Source organism: Varanus komodoensis, unplaced genomic scaffold (assembly GCF_004798865.1).
Source record: "Varanus komodoensis strain SLA01 unplaced genomic scaffold, ASM479886v1 scaffold15, whole genome shotgun sequence".
NCBI lineage: Eukaryota > Metazoa > Chordata > Lepidosauria > Squamata > Varanidae > Varanus > Varanus komodoensis.
Window position 1 is genome coordinate 22,419,969 of NW_025335440.1, and position 20,032 is coordinate 22,440,000.

Below are 20,032 nucleotides of genomic sequence, written 5' to 3' on the forward strand. Positions count from 1 at the left end.
AAACCCATCTCACTATTTGCCAGGGAGATTGGAAACCAGCATTCTAATGTTATAGATTCCTTGGCACAATTTTTTGGGAGAAAACCCCAGGAACTAATTTTTGAGTAAGATCATCTCTAATTCTATACCCATGTGCCTAGAAAGAAGCCCCATGAAACTCAACAGGACTTACTTCCATGTAGACACATGCAGGACAGCACAGCAAACATCTTAACAAACAATACCTCTGAAAACTGTGCCAAAAGCTAGGACTACAGAAGGCTGGTGTTGTTCCACTCAGGCATGCCCCCAAGCATATATTATGGTTCCATTCACTGAACTTTGGTTTCTTAAAAGCACACACTCTCCAACAAAATTGCCTCTTATTCGGATTTGCCATGGCAAGATGTCAGGGGACATTTAATAAGACCTCAGCTCTCTTACCTGAATTCAGGAAGGAAGTTTGCCTGCAACCCATAAAATGCTGCAGACAGAGTCACCAGCCAGGCAGGTTTGTAATTCCCATTCTCACACTCCAGGTAGGGAGAGGACCACTTGATGTGGCTCTTCTCTGAAGGATGGCCATCCCTCCTCCTCAAGCCGCTTTCTATGGCCTTAGAACCAGGACCAGAGAGCTTACGGTGCTGGTGTGGCCTCCACTTGCGCTTCAGGCTGTGGAACCACTCTGCTTCACTGGAGGAGGAGTTGGCCAGGAAGTGAGCCACGGAAGACAAGTCCTGCAGCAAGATTTGGCTGTCCTGCCGGCTGGCTTGGAGGAAGACCTGGGGGGCAGAGGACAAGGGCTCCAGGTTGAAAGTTATGGCCGCCCGGGAGATGCTGGGATCCCCCTCCAGCAGGCTGCGGATCAACACTTGGTACCACTCAATGTCTTCCTGCAAGTTCTGCTCCCGGGATTTATTGCTCTGTAGGACGGTATTGAGAAAGTTGGTCGCATGGACGAGGGTGTCCAGGGCACCGTGCAGCGATGGGTGTGAAGCCAGGCGAGGCTTCCCGGCCAAGCTCGCCAGCTCGTACCTCCCGGAGCAGTTGGCCCGCCTCAGGGCCCGGGAATCGCCGGTGTAGAGAAAAGACACGACGTGCGGGGGCACCTCCTGGGTGAGCCTCTGTGCCAAGAAGCTGCTCTCCTCCGCCGCTCTGCTCCACGGAGAGGACGGAAGAGCCGCACTCTTGCCGTGGTGGTAAACAGGCGCTTTCTCTTTGGCGGCTTTCCCTCTGCCAGGCACCGTCGTCTGCCCTTGGCTGGCCTCGACCACAAACCCCAGAGGAGCCAAGAGGAGGATGGCGAGCACCCGCGGCAAAGCCATGTTCCCCCCACTCGGCCCAGGGAGCCCCGAGTCCGCGCAAACCCAACCCAAGCCACTGCGCTGGGGGAGGATTATGAATAGCCGCCCTGCATTCGCAAGCCAAACCGAAAAGCACAACCGCTGGACCAGAAAGCGGGGCGGGGGAGAATCCGATTCACCTGTGGCGGCGACTCTGCCTGCGTCGTCTCCCCACCCGGTGGGACAAGTTCTGGGAATTACGCAGGCTGTACCTGGCTAAGAGAGCAGGTTACATCCCTTCTGGCTACAGGGAGATGCTGCTATAGTTAGCCTGCATACGTCTTCATCCCCCATCCGCCGCTGACAGCGCTCTCTCAGCCAGGTATTTTAGAGACCTGCCTGGTGTACCACGTCCTCCCCTTGCTGCTGCCGCTGCCGCTGCTCCATCATCGGGTCAAGTGGCACGTTCCCCCGTCTCCATCCAGACGCACACAAAACCCCGAGATCCGCCGCCGCCGCCGGCGCCGCCGCTGCTGCGCGCGAGTTCTTCAGGCATCCTTTCCCGAGGTGGAGGGAGAAAGCCGCGGCTCGACCCCGAGCGCGCGGGAGAGAGGGAGGTGGGCGGCCCGAGGATTTGGGGAGGGGCTCCTTCCCTGGAGCAGGTGCCCGTTCACTGGAGTGCTCGGATTTCCCAGCGCGGCGGCAACTCGCCCACCCCTTCCTTGGCTGCCTGCCTGTAGGAGGCTGCTAACTAGGCTGCTTTGCCCAGGGCCAGCCCCTCCTGACCGCTCGTCCCTTTCACGGGCCGTCCTCATAGGTGCCGGCTCCAGACGCCGGGAGATCTGAGTGGCCGCCTCGTCTGTCAGTCATGATACAGTCAAGTAGTGGGCGGCGCGGGGAGCCGTGGAGCGCTGAACCGAGAGGAGGAGGAAGAGCTGCGGATGCGAGGGCGCTTCCCTGGAGAAAGCGAGAGCGGGGAGCAGACGCGGCGTTGTCACCTGCAGGCTCGGGAGGCAGCCGCCCGCGCCTTTCGCGGGTGCACCGCTTCGGATCTGGCCCAGATTCGAAGTTATGGAGGCTGGGCAGTGGGGAGATCTCTTAGAAATTTTGCTGCCCGCCCAGGAGACCTGTTCCCTAATGATGAAAGATCGTGGAGAACGGAGGCTGAAATGAATCTTCCCATGATCATCCGTGTCCCAGAAAGTTGGGACTGGGGTTTGGGGTTTGGTGTTGAGGGCTGGTGGTGTTTGAAAGGATTCGTTGAGATCCTAGGCGTCAGAGACCAGGGAAATAGAGACCCCTACTGGCGGGAGTTTAAAAACTTATTTCAAGATTATAAATCTGAGAATACAACTCCGCTCCAACAGAAACGGCGTTCGATGGCAGAGGAAGTGTTTGGACCAACCTTCCTGGTGCCCTCCTGAGCCGCAGGCAGTGGAGTTGTAGGCCAGCATATTAGGAGGGCGGTAAGTCGGGGAAGGCTGGTTTACCCTTTCCTATCTTTCTTGACATTCAGACAAATGAAAACATGCAGGATATTTCTAAACGTCTGTGATAATTCTGTCCTTGTGAGAAAGGCAAATTCACTGCAGTGATGCGGGGCGCGGGGTGGGGGGAATCCCACATTGCCAGAATCCAGTCTCTGTCTCGAGTAAATTATAGCCTTCTGTAAAATTCAGTCCAATTTCTGGGCATCTGAACTGCCTGATCTATTTTATGTGTGCTGTCATGACTATGGTTATGCACTAAAAACATCAAGGCACAAGGAACTAAAACCAAGGGAAGGCACAACTAAAGCACACATTACTGTGCGTGGGGTTGTAGCCTTCTTAAGACGATCTGTGGACAAGGCATTGCAAAGAACGGGGTGGATTAACAATGATGGCTTAGCTCATGGGGGCCGATCTACATCTCTCCTTCAATACTTTTGGAATGGCTAATGACATCTGGATAATGTGGGCTATCATTGGCTTACTTGAAATTGAACTGCTTTCATCCATATCACTGCTCTGTGTGCTTTGGAACAAGCAGTTTGTTGTATGTCAGAAACCGTTAATCCTTCCACTCTCTCAGGGACAAAAAGATCGTTTACTTAAGGCACAATCCAAGCACGTTTAGGCAATAAGCAAAAAAGCCCTAGAACTCCCAGCATGCTCCACAGCTGGCTGGGCCATGCTAGGCTTTCAGGGTCTTTTTTCTGGCTAAGCTTAAATAGGATGGCACCCTTAACGTGGATTTAAGTGCCCATTACCTTTAGCTAATGACAAAGTGTTTATCTGAGGAGTGAGGCAAAGCAATCCAAAATAATCCAAAGAATGCAGTGAGAGTTAGTCATCTCTTAAATTTGTTATTTACTGTTTTATTTACTATTAATTATTATCATTGTTTTACAGTGTGCTGTGCTTTTACATTTTGTTACACTCCACCTTGGAAAAAGGTGTCTTATAACTCTTTAAAATGAATAGATAAATCCCACCCAACGAATTCACTCCACCCTTTCTGAGTTCTGTCTACCAAGTTCCCAGCAGCGCCTCATTCTTGGCTTTAGCATTCCAGCTCAGTCCAACGAACATGGTTCATTATGTGGATAATGCATCATTTAAGCCACAAATTCTGTATCGGGAAATAACGAGACTTTCATGCTCACCCTTTCAAAAATCAATTGTTGCAACCATCTTAATCTTCTTGGTCTGGGATTTACTCCTACAAACCATCACAGCCTTCTTCAGCCTGGTGCCCTCCAGAAGTGTGATGTGTTCCACCAAAGTAGATGGAACAAAAGTGCAGCAAAAACTTTTGAAATAGCTGATTTTTTAACATTGTCTACCATCCCAAACTCACTATCTTCTATTCAAGATTCCTAAGATGACTCAAAGGAGGGCTCAAACACAATTTATTTGTATTAAGCTGTACACAACAAAAGAATTTCCAGGGGAAAAGGAAAAACCAACTTAAGGAACAATTTTCACTCCAAACCTCCATAATGGAACAGAGAGAGAGAAGATTTTCATAGATGTGCAACCACCATGGACACCAATGAAGGGCTCAAGTTCTTCCATTATATATCTGCCAATCATAAGAACAGCTGAGAAGATGAATGCCTAACACCACAAATCAGTCAATCCAGGCAAGTAGACCAGAAAATGATAGGTTTTTGTCTAATGCAATAAGATATATTAAAATAATAATTTTCAGGATGCCATTCAACTATTTGTATTTTACCCTTTGTTGTGAATAATATTGATTTTCGTAGGTATCATTAATTCTGATTTTTTAAGGAATTATGTATATTGAATTTCTATGATTGGTATATTTGGGGGGTTTTTTAAAGGACATTAAAAAGATGCAAGAACAGGATGTTATGGAGAATTTTAAAAGCTTCATTGTTTAAAACAGGACACAGTTCTATGGCTATCATTTGTGCTCAGTGGAATTCACATCCATAAGACAAGATGACTTTTTAAAAGGAGTGGACACATTTGTAAAACACCCCTCCAAAAAAACCCTCCAGATGTGTTAGACTGCAACATTCATCTTTCCTAGCCAACATGGCCATTATTCCCAGCCAACATTGCAGTCCAAGACATCTGGACACTTTCCAAGGAACATAAGGTTACATCCTGAAGTTCTTATGATTATTATTTTTTTTACTCCCAGGGGAAGGAAGAAGTGCTTGTGGGAATTTCTGCCTCAGGGGACAACATAAATTTGCCAGTTTTAGGGACCATGCAGGACAGGGGTACCATCTTTAGGTACAGTTTTGGTACAGTTTTAGGGACCATGGTACCAGGACGGGTACCATGCAGGACAGGGGTACCATCCCACCTCCGGCAGCAAAACTCCCTCTCCTGGCCCTGGCATAACATAATGAACCGGCTGATTCTTGACAGGGAGGAGTAGACTTATTGCTAAAGTTACGATCACCAATTTCAAAATTCCATCTAAAATTGCTTTCAGAAACTACATTCTGCTTTTATTCTATAAAATGTCTGCAGATAGGAACCCCTAGAAAGACATTAAAAGGGTAGGGAAATTTAAAAGAAAAGACACACTGGTTATTTATGGAAATTAAAAATTGAGAGTAAAGTGACCAATTTCAAGGCATGTGCTTTCCTTTTTGTGCAGTCAAGAAGGAAACATCAACAGAGCCAAAGCCCTTGAGATACAGCACCTGCCTTTCCTTATCCAGCACATTTTAACTACCTGGAAAAAAGCAGAAGCAAAGGATTATATACCTTCCAGACACAGGCAATGCTTTCTGCCAGATGCACAAAATTGAACTCAGTTCCTAAGATGTGGCACTAAGTTTCATCTCGTTCTGTCAGCAGCCTATTTGATGTTCTTCCTTTTTCTAACAGCAGTGAAATTTATGAACCTCTGATTAAAGAAAGGGGCCTTGAAAAACATGTGGTTGAAAGGAAACTGCATAGAAGCCTGTCTCACTACAGCTTATCAAGGGAAGAGTCAAAAATATGGAGGCACTTAAGTGAGAGAAGAGGAAACAGAGCCTGCTAAGGAATTTTGCTTTGCTACATTTCCCCAGTCAAAGGAAAAGGTGAAGGCAGTCGATATGGCATGAGAACAACCATCTGTGGGCAGGAGGGACAGAAAATGTGGCGGAAGTGAGCACTGTAGAACACAAACAAGCTGGTAGAAGTGAGGCAGATTCTTGGGGGTGGGGGGGATATAAGCAAAAGCTGCAGTAAAATTTCCACCTCTCCTTTTCATGGCACTCTTGGTAGCATTGTCATACCTGACGTTATATATTGTTAAGTCTTCACAGGTAGCCTATGAGGTGGTAAGTCTTCCCCAACTTAGTACCTGTGAGGTGTCTTTGGTTGCAACCACCCAGAGATAATCTGGCTGTGGGACAGTAGAGAAATGAAATCAATACAAGATGATGATGATGATCTTCATCCCTAGCCAGCCAATGAGCAGGAATTCTGCCATCTTGTGTTGCATGTTTCTCTACCTGCACTGAATTGTCACACGGGAGCAAAATCAACAGCCATTCAGCCACGCTGTGAAGTACAGTACAATGAATCTGCTTATCAGTAAACTCCTAAAGTAGCTGGCACTTTGTCAGACTTTCTAAATCCTATTGAAATCAGTTATTCACAAGTCACTTCTCCCATGCCTTTCGATAGGAAGAAAACATGATCAATTTCCTTCCTCTGGATGCAGCACAGTGTTTCGTAGCTGGCCTCCTTTCCTGTTTGGGGTCCTGCTGTGCTTGGGTCACCTATGGGTCCTATGCATGTTTAGACAGACAAAAGTCCTGTAGCTCCTAGCATTTCCCCCCTCACAAGAGTGGCTTTGACAAGGTCTGGATGGGGGCTTGCTGGTGTGCAGGAGGGGAGAGGAAGGACGGGGTTCCTCGCTAGCCCTGCGCCACCAACATACTTTCTTCAGCAAGCTAAAAATCCCTCCCAGAGTGAAATGAACCAGCAGGTATATGGAGAGCCTGGCAGGACACTGGGCCTTTGGAAACACCAAATTTGGACACTTCCATCTTAACAAGGGTAGAACCCAGAGGAGTACACCCATCTTTTTCTATTTTCAACTTAGTATTCTATTTCAATTGTTATTTCAATGATTTTTTTTACATTGCCCATGGCTTAGTAAGGAAGGGTGGAATAGGACTATTTTTATAGATAAATAAAATACACAAAGTGTGAGAAAATCTAAAGTGAACAGGGATTTTGAGGCTGAGAACTCATCCTGTCCTAGTTCATCGTTGAGGTCAACTGACTTCTCATTACTATTATGAATCCAAAGAGAAGGATTGTCTCTAGATTTCTCTCTAGCTGGACAATTTTGTTCCTAGAATCCACACAATAGCTCCCTCAGGTAGTCATCCTTACTATCCCCATTGTGCAAACAAAGGAGAGGAACACTGAGATGAAAAGGTCCAGGGCTTGGCTATTGTCCTGTAATGAGTGCATCACTGGCGAGGAGTGATCTGCTACAAAGACATTCCCGCTCGCCCTCTGAGCCATTGCATTAACATGCTCTCAGCCGTTCTCCCTGCCATGCTCGGTGTCCTCTAAGCCAAGACCACCCAGCATCAGCCTGGAACACTTCATCTCTGCAGAACACCTGCTGTCTTTCCTGCCTCTGCTTCTCATTTTACATCTGGTCTTCATTTGCATTGTCTTGTCTTGGGCTGGCTTCCCCTGGTGCCTTTCATAATCTGCGTAGGATCGTTTTTAATCTTGGTTGCTGGCTTCCTCTCCTGCTTCTGCTTTCCTTCCACTTTGCTTTTTATCTTGCTGATTGGCAGGTTATGCCCTATGTAAAATACTTTTTTTGCATCAAGAAGCACAACTAGCAATGCAGCAATTATACATATAGTAAAATAATGATCCCCCTTTCGTTTCCATCTAACCTGCACTATCCCATATCATTACAGACATTTCACTAGCTTGTGCTTTTTCTAAATTATTCTATAATGCACTGCAGAAATGGTTTCGTGGGGAACACTTGGTACTTAAGATAGTCTGAAGGTGGATTGTGCTACGTAGTCTCAGGCTTGGCTTTGTGGTTAAGCAAACATGACAGCAAGTCAGCACTAACCTGGGGTTTAGGGCTTCAGAGATGGGGCATTCAAGCACTCGGTCCTGGATAGGACATCACAATCCAAACCTCCAATAGAAGTGCCCCATTAAAGGCTGGAACCTCCACACAACTCTGAATAAATCTTTTCCATGCAAATGAAGCAGCGTGCAAAGGTTTTGCCACTTCAGCAGGCCTACAGCAAGGCCAAATAAAATAATTTTGCCAGATTCAACCACCAGTTAATGTTCTCCAATTCTTCCAGGGAGGGGCAGGAATTCAGGCCTGGGGCCCAAATCCAGTCCTCCAGGCAGCACTGTCTGGCTCTCCAGGGTTCCCTAGATGGACAGGCCCCTTTCCTGGCCCGCTGCCTTTCCCCCAACCACCAGTCTTTGAAGGTTTCTTTTGTGAAGCTTTATCCAGCTCTAACAGGCTGAGAGGCCTCTTCTAAGGCTGAGTTATTGGTAATCAGTGCCTTGAGCTCAAATTTTTTGGACCCAGCCCTCTTGCTGTTCACCCCACCCAGCAGTAGCATTCAGTCCCCAAGAGCTCCCCCAGAATGGATTTTGGCTAAGAATGATGCTGCACTCTTGTTCTCAAAAAATAGGAAGAGGCAGGTTTAAGAAATGCTGAGGGAGGCAGAAGGAAGTTCAGGATACAAATAATTGTCTCAACATCTTTCAGTAATCACTAGGGCTACAACCCTGTGCACACATTTACTTGACAGTGAGCTCCAGTGAACCCAGACAGGCTTACTTCTGAGTAAATGCATAGATTGTGTGCTGTGAACCAGTGGTGAGATATAGGAAAGGCATTTCTAATTAAATCTATGCATAAAGCTGAAGAGGCCATATAGAAACTGAAGTACACACATAAAACCTGGAGCTAGATTCAGTAGTGTAATTCATTCAGTTAAACCTGCATTAGCCACAATGCAGCTCTGCATTCCCAGACATTGTGGCTAATGCTGGTTTAAGTGGCATACCTAGAGACATCATGTGTTTAGCAATGGACATGGGCAGGTTCACGGGGCATGGGGACACACCCAGGAAGTAAGGCACAGTGGTCTGACTGTTGCATGAAAGACCCATCATGTGCCCAACCGGCAATCAGGTTCACTGTGGGTTGTTCTTACTCGCCTTCCCTCTCAGTCCTCCAAATGTTATCTGGGGTGACTTGGGGGCAGATGCCACCTTGTCTCCTCCCTGTGCCGCATCGTTCGCCCTTTTTTGCTCACTGTAACTTTTTTACCCTTTCCGCCTTCCAGCTCCCCGGAGATCATGATCAAATGGCAAGCTGTCAAGTCAAACTGAGCTCTGAAAACAGTGATGATTTTTAGCAGTGGAAGAGCTTGCCTTGGACACTGGTGGATCTGCCTACACATTTAGGAATAAAATGCTGAGACCTCCAGTGCTCCTCTCAAACACTTAGTTCTCTGACCACAGGCCATCCAACTATGACACGACAATGGCTAAATCGTAAGAAGCTGAGAGGAGCTGTCCCTTTTGTGACATGAGAGCAAAATAAAGCAATGGCAATAAGAAAAGTAGGACAAGCAAGAAACACAAAAGTGGAGAAGACTGCAAATTGCAAATTAATTGTCCTTTTTATATTTTCAGCAAATTAGAATTCATTTTATTTTTTTTATATATGGTGTCTGTTATTTTCTTTCTTGCAATATTGGAAAAAAATCAGGCTCTCATACGTTTCTCAACCATGTTGTAGTTTTCCACTAGGATAAATTTCCCATTCAGGTGAAGATTATTACCTCATAAAGGAGCCTACCAAGTTTAATATTCATATCATCACATTCTTTTATGAGCTGCTAAGAGAGTTATTAGCACTTCATGGGAAGCTTTAAAATGAGGCCACTTCTTTCTTTCTCATCATATAGCTTGAGATTTTGCCACCATCAAAAATAGCAGCATATAGATAGTCACACATTTTGCAAACTACTCAAGAAAATAAAATACAGCTAGATTTCAAGTTCTTCAGTGAAATCAGGCTCCATGGACCACCCAGCTCTAAATAAAGCTCCTGAACAAGAACAACTGAGAGAGAGCTGAGGAAATACTGGGACAGTCCCAAACTCAATGTTAAATCTCATGAGTTGTATGCCGACAGATCCAGATGCAAGACCTGCATCTTCACTGAAACAAAGGTGGACAACATATGACCAAATGCAGCCTCCTCTCTTTGTGTGGTTCTCACTACTGCCACCACTAAATGTGCCACCAAGAATTGGTGATCTAGCATCTAGCAAAATGGGGTGGCAGGGAGAATTTCCCCTTATTTTCAATAAAACAAGCTGGAGTTTGTTGTCAGCAAGAAAGGAGTATTTTTATAGAAAATTTGGTCCTTTTTTCCCTACATGCCACCAAATTTTGGTGGATAGGACAGTGGTGTGGTGACCACTCAGTTGCAGGGTTGGGGAATGGACAGAACTGAACTAAATGATCAAATAGCATGACATGGTTTAAAGCAGCTTCAGAGTTGAATTAGCTGAGAAATCAGCTTATTAAAGGTAAAATTATAAAGCATATAGAAGGCTAAGTCCTGCTTAAGAAAAAGTATCAATATGGCTTCTACAATGGTAAATCCAATATCACTAACTTTTTAGAGTGCTTTCAAGGGTGTTCACAAATATGAGGACAGGAGTGATCTGATAGACATGGGGCAGAGGGACTTACAAAATGCATTTGACAAGCCTTCTGCTCATGGGAAGAGAGAAAGGGGCATCTTATGGATCAGTAATTGGTTAAAGGTGTATAAATGTACATCTGATATACAGAGAGGGAACAGAGAGATGTTTTTCTCCTTCCCTCATAATACTAAAACCTGGCATCCTTCAGTGAAGCTGAACGGTAGGAGAATGTTTCTTTTTTATACAGCACATAGTTCAGCTGTGGAGCTCACTACCATGAAATGTCGCGATGGTCACCAACTTGGACAACTCTCAAAGGGAATTAGACAAATCAGTGGTTTATAAAGGGATCAACTATTAGCCATGATGGCTATATATTAGCCACTTGTAACATGCACCTTCCATTTGTGCTGGACTCCAATTCCATCCCAGCTGGTGGTCATGCAAAGTCTCTTTATGTTTGGTGGGACACACCATGGAATTCTTTATCTTGAGTCAAGACTTGGACTAGTCAGTCCAAACAGAGGAAACTTTCAAACAGAGACCTGTGCTCTGATAGCTGTTCAACAACTCAGGCTGTAGGACTCCAGACATACCATGAGGAGAAGAAATAATGCTAGGAAAAGTCGATGGCAGAAGAAGAGGACGACCAACTATGAGACGCTTAGATACCCTGATGAAAGCCACAGCCTTGAGTCTGAAAGAGCTGAGCAGGGCTACCAAGGACAGGACAGCTTGAAGAACATCTATTCATAGGGTTGTTGTAAGTTGGAAATGACAGCACTTAACAACAGCCCATAGAAATTTAGCAGATACGTTTCTGCGATCACTGTATATTTATGCTGGAAATCAGTACAAATTTGGAACTTCTTCCAATCCTAGGCACTGTTGTGAACAGTGTTCCTCCCCCTGACAGTCACCAGCCTCAGGGTGTTTCTTTTGCAAAGTGTTGTTTATTGTTTCCAAATGTAAATCATCCAGAGAAGTTTCTGAGCATACACACAGTGGTTAGTTGAACACAACCTAGTGATTACTTCCCAATACTCTCCTTATGAGCACATTTGCATCCCAGTCCTCAGGGAGGGGCGCTGCGGAAGTGCACATACCTCTGTTCCACTTGCTTCTCATCCAATTGGGCTTCTTGCCTTTGCTGACTCCTGGCCAGGAGCACCAGCACTAAAGGAAGGGGCTGGTCTCCATTTGAGGATTCAGCAGCCCCTCCCACTGGCTGTATCTCCACAATGTCCCCAGGGTCCATCTGGACCATGTCAGTGTCCGTCCTTGGGCTAATCTCTTCCACCTCTGTCTCCTCCCATTGCCTCTCAGGACCTTGAACAACCCCCTGCTCCTCAATCCCACTGAAATGTTCAGGTTCTTCTTCTGAATCTGAATCAACAAAAATGGCAAGGCTTGCTTCCTGCGGGAGGGCCTGCCCAAACCTGCCATCACACTCGCTCTCAACAAGGACTATGTCATGGCTCACAAGGACACTTTTGTCAAGAGAGATATACGATTGTATTATTAACGTGAAGCAGAATAACTAGGGCAACTGCATAGCTTGCCACATCACTCATATTCTTTTTCATTACTTCCTGTCATTAATTACACAGCCGCAATCAAAGTTATATCAATCAGCCAATTGGAAGACGACATGGATGAGTGCAATTTCATACTTTAGACTCATGTTCATTTTCTGCCGTTTATCTTCATTAGCAGCAACTCACTGGACTTTCCAAAAATGCACAATTATGCATTAAAAAGCTTACCTCTCCCCCCCCCCTTTGGGAGAGGCAGAAGGAAATCTGGTTTGCAAAAAAAAGCAGTCATTTGGAATACTGTCTGAGATATGGCCAGCTCAAGTTTGTGGATGCATAAACACCATCTAAGGGTCCAATTCTATGAGTGTTTAAACAGGCAGATTGAAGAAACCCTTGGAATTGTATGATTGTTTCTGTATGAGCATGCATAAGATTGCTCCCAAAGTGTTGCTTATATAGCATGATATGCTGGATTCATGCTTTCTTGTTTGGTGTTGTGAAACACCGCTGTAAATTTTGCAAAGTGTCTGGTCTTCTGTCCCTGTTTGATAGCTGGACAATGAAAGCTGATGAATACCATTTTCCCCAAGCAGTGGTACATGAAATGCAGACACTTATCAATCCCAGTAGCCGTGCCTTCAAGGAGAGTCCAAAACACAGGCAGCTGTGTTGATCCATATCAACAAACCTTTTCTGGCAACTTTCATCTCCACCAGGAGCAAATCTTTTGTAAAGCTAAATGAGTTTTAATTGCTCTTTCCAGACAAAGCAACCCAAAAATACCTTGCAGTACAAGAAGGAACAATATCTTGTTGCTGGGAAATTCAAATGCCACACAATGACATTAGGCAGAGAAGGGGGCACTTCAAGGGTGGATGCTGGAAATTTGGGGAGTGGTGGCAGCACCCCCCCCCCCCCCACTCATTCCTCTGCAGGCCCCTTGCAGTGGGAACCCCAAAAGCAGCAACCTTTAGTTCTGGTTAGCCTTCTGCCTGCACATCACAAGTGGTGCCCTTAGGAAGGGCCTTTGGCTGAAAGAGCAGGCTACCATCCCAGCGCCCGCCCCCCCCGCACACACATCGGCAGAAAGCACATGTGCGACATGACACTGGTGCGGCTGGTGCTATTTTGCAGCATCAGTTGGAGGGGGTATCCAGCAAGTGGAAGTTGGCAGGTAATGAGCAATGGGGAGCAAGGAATTACACATAATCTGAAAAGCAGAAACCAATTTGAATAACATGTGCAGATGCTCATTTAAATGTGTGGGTGCAAATTCAGAAATGATGACTATCATTTAAAGAGAAATACAATGTGTCCCACTAGGGGGAGAAGACCTGTGTGCCGGTTTATTATTATTATTATTATTATTATTATTATTATTATTATTACATTACATTTCTATACCACCCACAGGCAAAGCATTCTGGGCGGTTCACAGCATTTAAGTCACCCAACCAGACCCGACCCTGCTCAGCTTCCAAGATTGGGCAGGATCAAGCACTTCAGGCTATATGGAAGCTTTGTTTGGCTGTTCTGATGCCAACTGTTGTGGGGAACTTCAAAGCATCTCCATTCTTAGGGTTCTTTATCTATAAACCAGACTTGGACAAGCCACCTCTTTGAGCAGAATTCTATCTTCCCCCAGTAGTCCAAAAGGGACTGTCCTTGGACTTAGTATTCCACACACAGTTCTGGTCACTGCACCAAAAAGAAGATATTGTCCAGTGGGGAAAGTGCAGGAAAGGGCAATGAATGATCAAGGGATTGCCCATGTAGCCATTTAACCCCCAGCTAAGCTGAATATTTTTGTCCCCAACACTGCACATTTTTAGTGTAAAATAAAAGATTATGGCTAAAGATTACGGCCTCTCTTTAGGTGATGCAACTCTAAAAGAAAAATTTAAGCTACTGCAGTGCTTATCCTTTAGAGTGCAATATGGAGCAAATCTAACGTTATATTTCAGTAATGAAATCTATAAAGATCTTTTGAATTTTATAGAACAAGAGAAGTTCCTTAAGTGTGTGCAGAAGGTAGGAAGGAACAGAAAGAGAGAGTGGGGGAGACAGAGATTTGGGGACAGACAAACCAACAAAGGAGAAAAAATTCCTTGGTTCCCTTTTCATTTTTGCCAATAATTTTTATGACCCTGAGCCACATTTTCACAAAAAAATTTAACAGTATTGAATAGTTAAAGTAATTAACTGTTAAAGTACTTAATTCAGTAATTCACAGTTAAAGATTATCAAGTGGCTGAAACTCTGGGTGCTTCCAAACAAACCTTTTATCAAACCATCAACCTGGCTCATTGACAGGATTTTACGGAAGACTCAGATGTCCTCAGCATCCACTTGCAAGCTTCCTACCTTTTTCCACCTGTTCTTCTGACCTTCTCCTCAATGCATACATAGATGGAAGCATGGACAGGAAAGGTGCAATTGGAACACTGCCCTCTAGCTGTTAGTACCTGGAGCCCTTTGTCTGGAATTCAACACACAAAACATAGCACCTTTTTGGTCTGGAGGCACCTCAAGTATTTGCCAGTATGTCTGAGAACCTGAGGTCACCTGATGAAGCTGAACCGTGGACCCTCTTTCCTAGCCTAAGCTAACTTATTTGGTTCTTACAAGATCAAAATAAGATGCATCCCTTGAGCTACAAAAAGGTAAGTTGAGAAACAAGCAAGTCAAACAAAATAAAATCATCTGTCTTGCTTATAACCATCAGTCAAATGTCCAGGTTGCCAGCTATTCCTGTCAGATGAGGTAGTCTGGCATTATTTTAATAGATAGTAGCATTTAATTGGATTCATTATAGCCGCATTTGCCTGCATTAGCATCACACATATATTTCTCCATCCTCATTCTCAGCAAGATGTCAGTCAGACACCTACAAGCTTGGCAGAAAAAAATTCTGCTGGCAAAGAGAAAGTATTCCTTCTCACTGGGCTACTGTCACATATTTGACAAACATTATTGTACCAAGCAGATGGCTTATCTTCCTGTCAAGGTTCTCTTTTGTCATTAGAGTGGGAAATCGCCCTTGTAATGCATGTTTGTGCAAAAGAAAATACTTGGCAGCAAAACCTCGGAGTTATACATTTGAGAATAGAATTTGTGGTAGATTTCATCTAGTTGGCATCTTACACATTGCCAAAAAAGAGGAGAAAAGATAACATAGATTTACATCCGATTTGTATATGATGATTTATACAGGTTGGTTAGAAAGTTTGCAATAATTACCATATTGCAAATGTAATGCACCTCAGCATATCGGGAGAGACTGGCCAGTTGACCAGCATGCTTACTCAGTCTGCTCTGCAGGTGTGAACTCCTGAGGGCAACTTCAAGACCCTGCTCCCCCCACAGCACTTACATCTTTAAACTGGACTTAGACCAAAAAGCCCCTCAAACAGAAGGTTGTCCCTGGGAATGCAGGGCAGATGGCCGCCCTTTGCTGTCCACTGCCCCTTAATATTTCCCCAGCTCATGGGAAGTTCACCTGATGCAGAATGTGCTTGGGTGCAGCCAGCAGAAGCAGGGGCATCGGGAGCAGGGCTGGCCCTCGTGGCTCCATTTATGGTGAAGCAGCAGCAATGTCCAGAGTGGAAGCAACTGAGAAGCCCCATCTAGGCTCAGCTTCTGTATGCATGTATGCATGTATTTATTTATTAAATTTATAAGCTGCTGAATAACCTGACAGGGCTCTCTAAATGGCAAGCAACAAAACAACTGCTGGTAGTGCAAGAGATCTTAAAACAACCGGTTGTTAAAATCAGATTTCAAAATGCCTGCAAAAAAGGACAGTCTTTGCCCGGTGCTAGGAAGCATATCACAAAAGTGGGGGGCAGCCACTGAGAAGGCCTTTCTATTCACCATCCCTCTCACTTCCTTTAGGGGTGGCTCTTTCAGAAAGACCTCATGCCCAGATCTTAATGGGCAGGAAGGTATATTTGGGAAAAGGTCCTTCAAGTAACCAGGTCCCAAGCTGTTTGTACCTAAATGCAAGCAATTCAAAATGCCAACCAGTCTCCAGTAAACTCGCTGCAAGGAGATCAAGCCCTGAGGAAACACCGAAACCCCAGAAACTTCTCAATGCTTGCAGACAGGGACATAACAATAATATGAAATAGTTTTAAAAGAGGAGCAGGGAACTTCCTTCAGCCCAAGAGCGGAATTCAGTTTTGGAGATGCTCCCAGGGGACCAGTGATGGGTGGCACTAAAAGCAAAGAGGCCAGGCCAAGGATTTAAATCATACCCCCATATACTAGCACAGTTTAGCTTAAATAGCTCACCACCAGTAACTAAGCCTTTTTCAGCTTCTTAGAATTCCAGAGCAAGGGGGGTGGAACTGCACAGATCTTGCAAACCACTGAACAATCATGGGAAATGTGTGGGGCCATCTGGAGAGCCCCGGGAGGCCAGATTGCGTCCTGGGCCTGAAGTTTCCCATCCCAGTGTTAAAAGAGAATGCGCTAAAGGCAATAGTAGAGGGGGAAAAAAGCCTGCTAGTTAATCTATAAGTAATACCTTTTTCTTTGCCAAGAAGTTTCTTCCTGCCTGCAAGCTGGAGACTTCATTGATCATGAAGCTCTGAGGCTTTCCAGGGACTGGTAATTGACACCTGCACAAATGATGTGGCTGAAGAGCCGATGGTTTCTTTCCAAGGCACTGTGGATAACTATGTTTGTGACAGCCTCTCTGATGAAAGCCAAGCCGGCTTGGTGCAGCAGTCTCCTAAGGGAGAAAAACCTGGGAGGGAGACAGAGAGGTACTAAGATCCTGTCACCGAGCTGTCAAAGCAAAAGCCGAATGGCATTTCCCAAACAATATTTCTGTATTAATTGTGCAATCTTTACGGCACATTATGCAAAACATGGACAAGATGGACAGCCTGGCAGAAATTCAAGCCCTGGCAACCCCTGGCAAGCATAACCTTGGCAGTGGATCCACAGGGTGTCTATGTTTGCTAATTGGTAGCAGGGATGGTGAGAAATCTGGGATGAAATCTGGCGTGTAAGAAATCCCCAAATTCCTGCCCACTTATACTATGAGGAAGAAAGGCAGTTGCTAAGGATATTGGGGTCTGTAGTCAGCATGGATGTGGTACCAAGAGGAAGGGCCCAAAAGTCCAGGCCAATGAGATGTCACCGGGGGCTGCCGGCTGCTCCCAGAGTCATTGAGATTATATGTGCACACAGATCCCGCAACTTCAAACTAGGTAGTTACAGTTTTAAAATTTTCCTATTTATCATTTCATTTTGCTTGGTTGCAATTTTTTAATCAAAATGAATTTTTAAAATGATCAGCTCAGGTGATTCTGAAAGAAAACACAGCTTGTGTTCAAATGGAAGGCAGGAATGAAAAATAATGTGGGAATTATACATGCATTTTATGGCCAAGATAGGACACAAGTTATTTATCAAATTCATATCAAAGATTTCCCAAATCTTTCTAAAAATCTCTGGGTGGCTAACAACCTGTATAAAAAAAATATACCATACAGACCACATTAAAATCTGGGCTCTGAAATCACAACACAACTACTTAATAAAATACAATAAAGCCTTCAAAAGAATCAATAAAAGATCATTACAACACTTGTTATATCCCCAAAGCTTGTACAAATAAATAGATCGTTCTGTGCCACTAAAGGACAACTCTGCGGAGGACAGTCAGATCTCTGCTGGAAGGAATTTCCACCACTGGGGTGCAGGCACCAAAAGGGCCCTGCCGTATCCTAAAACTCCTTGAGTCACATTCCACAAAGGCACCACAAGCAAAGCCTTTGGCCTTGAAGAGCATTAATGAAGTTCAAACAAGCTGGAGAGATTTTGATCCGTTGGGACATTATTATAAACAGCAAAACAGAACAACAGCAGCAAATGTTGCTATTGGTATTGTTTCCATTTTTTCCATTTATCTTTGGCTTGGTCCTTTTTGCAAGTAGCCAGGGCAAAACCTATGACAGAAGAGCAGTGATACCAGTTCAGAGACATCAGAGATGGTGGGTTTTTAAATAGGCATTGCTGGATGCTGTTCAAATGTGCAGTGGAGGTGCAGTCAAATGTCAAAAAAATCCCATAGAGTCGATGAGTCTTTTCAAATGCAAGCCCAGCTGCTCTAAGGACCACGAGTGACAAGGACTGAGCATGGTTCTCATTTTCTGAACTGCTGCTGAGAGTTTGAGCCGCAGGCAATCCTTATTTCTACAGAAGATATAGCAGCAGGCAAGGAATGAAATGTAGTGGCAAAGAAGCTGATGAAAAAGTGTGAATTTGCTGGGCAGATTCTTAAAAAGAAAGCAACATGGGATGTTTCCTCCTCTGTGCAGTAATCCTTCTCTCTTTATTTTTCTTCGGAGCCAGACAAAAAGATTACCAGACACTGGGAAAACTTCCATAAAGGCCTCCAGAAAGGACAGATGCATACATTACAATAATCAGGCTGAGCACTAAAAGTTTTCCCCTGGAAAGGCTGGCAGATTTTGTCACAAAGAATTAGTGAATAACAGACAACTGTCTGCATTGGAATCATCATCATCATCCTTTCTGTACTGCCCCCAAGCCAAAATTCTCTGAGAGTATGCAACAATGCATAAATCAAATCAATTAACATAAAATGATGTTAAAAGAATTTAAAATTAGTTTAAATTGCTTAAAAGGCAGTAAAAATACAATAAAAGATGCAGGTACAGGACTGCTCTCCCAGCAAGGACTCAAGTGGCCGCCTTCTGTTCCTGGGCTGCCTTCAGAGGCATGCAGAACTGCTCCCTGGAGTAGTCCAGTGGTCCAGATAGAAGTGCTTTTGTTCTCTGGAACATGGGCAAGTGCACAGCCAAACTTTTCGGTGGTGGGTTAGATCAGGATTGAGTTATTCCGCTAAAGCCTTAGATTGTCTTCTGGTCACATGCCTGCTGATTCTCCTTAATGACTGGCAAACATACAGAATGGATACTTCTTATTTATTTAAATTCATTTTTATACTGCCCCACAGCTCTCTTTCCCATGGCACCCCCGCAGCCCCCTGCCAATGCTGCATGCCGAGACAGTAAACCCTGCTGAATGGTGTGGGGGAAGGGGGATCCCCTAAAACTTGGTGAGGGCCTTCCATGAATGGTGCCCTTTCTCTCATGGAAGGCTGATCCTAGAAGCAAACCCTTAGATTCTTCATGGGACTGGATCTCCTTTTATCACTCCTTCAATACAGAGACTTAATGGGTCCTTGCCCATGTATGCTTCCTCCTCAACGGGAACTGGCACGATGTGTGTATTCTATTTATCACCTAGTGACCAAAACAGCAGTGCAGGCTGCAAACATACTGACCTATTTAAGGGTGCAATCATAAGCCTGTGCAGACAGAAGATGGTTCTGCAACTCCCAAGCCAGCATTCCCAGCTAGCACTGTTGACTAGGGAATTCAGGGAGGTGTGGGACTCTCCTCTCTCTACACAGATTTAGGATTGGCCTTAAATCGACTGAAGCTAATTAATGCATTGTTAAAACCAAATAATACTAAGATGCTCACTCCAGTCTGCAGACATGTCCATCTCGGCGATCTAGGTTTCATGGTCCTGGAGATCTGGCACTGATGGGGCGAGTCAAACACACATGCGGGCACACACAAAATTATTGCAGATTTACTTAAAAAGTGTGCTGCCATAGTCCCATCTGGAAGGCAGAAAAGCACAGAGAACCATAACCAAGTCTTATCCAGGAGGGGCCACAGTTTGGCACTCTTCTCGGTGGGCAGAAGATGTTTATTCTATTCCTCCAAAGCTACCTGAGACCCAAGAGACAAGTGTAGATCCATGAACATGGAGGTGCCAATGTTACCGTCTGGTCACACATTGTTGGATGAGTTTCAGTTATTGTGGCCTGCTGATGTGGACAAGGTGCTTGGACAAGTACATACCACCACCTGTTTACTGGACCCCTGCCCATCATGGCTACTATCCAAAGCCAAACACGGGATTGGTTCCTGGATCTGGGAGGACATCAACGCCTCTTTGAAGGACGGCCGGGTGCCTGCCCC

General features: G+C 45.0%; 1 protein-coding gene across 1 annotated transcript in view; it reads right to left on the reverse strand.

Moving 5' to 3' along the window:
- GPR158 (G protein-coupled receptor 158) overlaps nt 1-1,304 on the reverse strand; it is a 137,373-nt gene extending 136,069 nt beyond the window's left edge. Inside the window, exon 1 of the mRNA XM_044425022.1 lies at nt 424-1,304. Coding sequence (XP_044280957.1) covers nt 424-1,304 — 881 coding nt within the window. The remainder of the gene's footprint in view (nt 1-423) is intronic.
- Between the last annotated feature and the right edge of the window lie 18,728 nt (nt 1,305-20,032).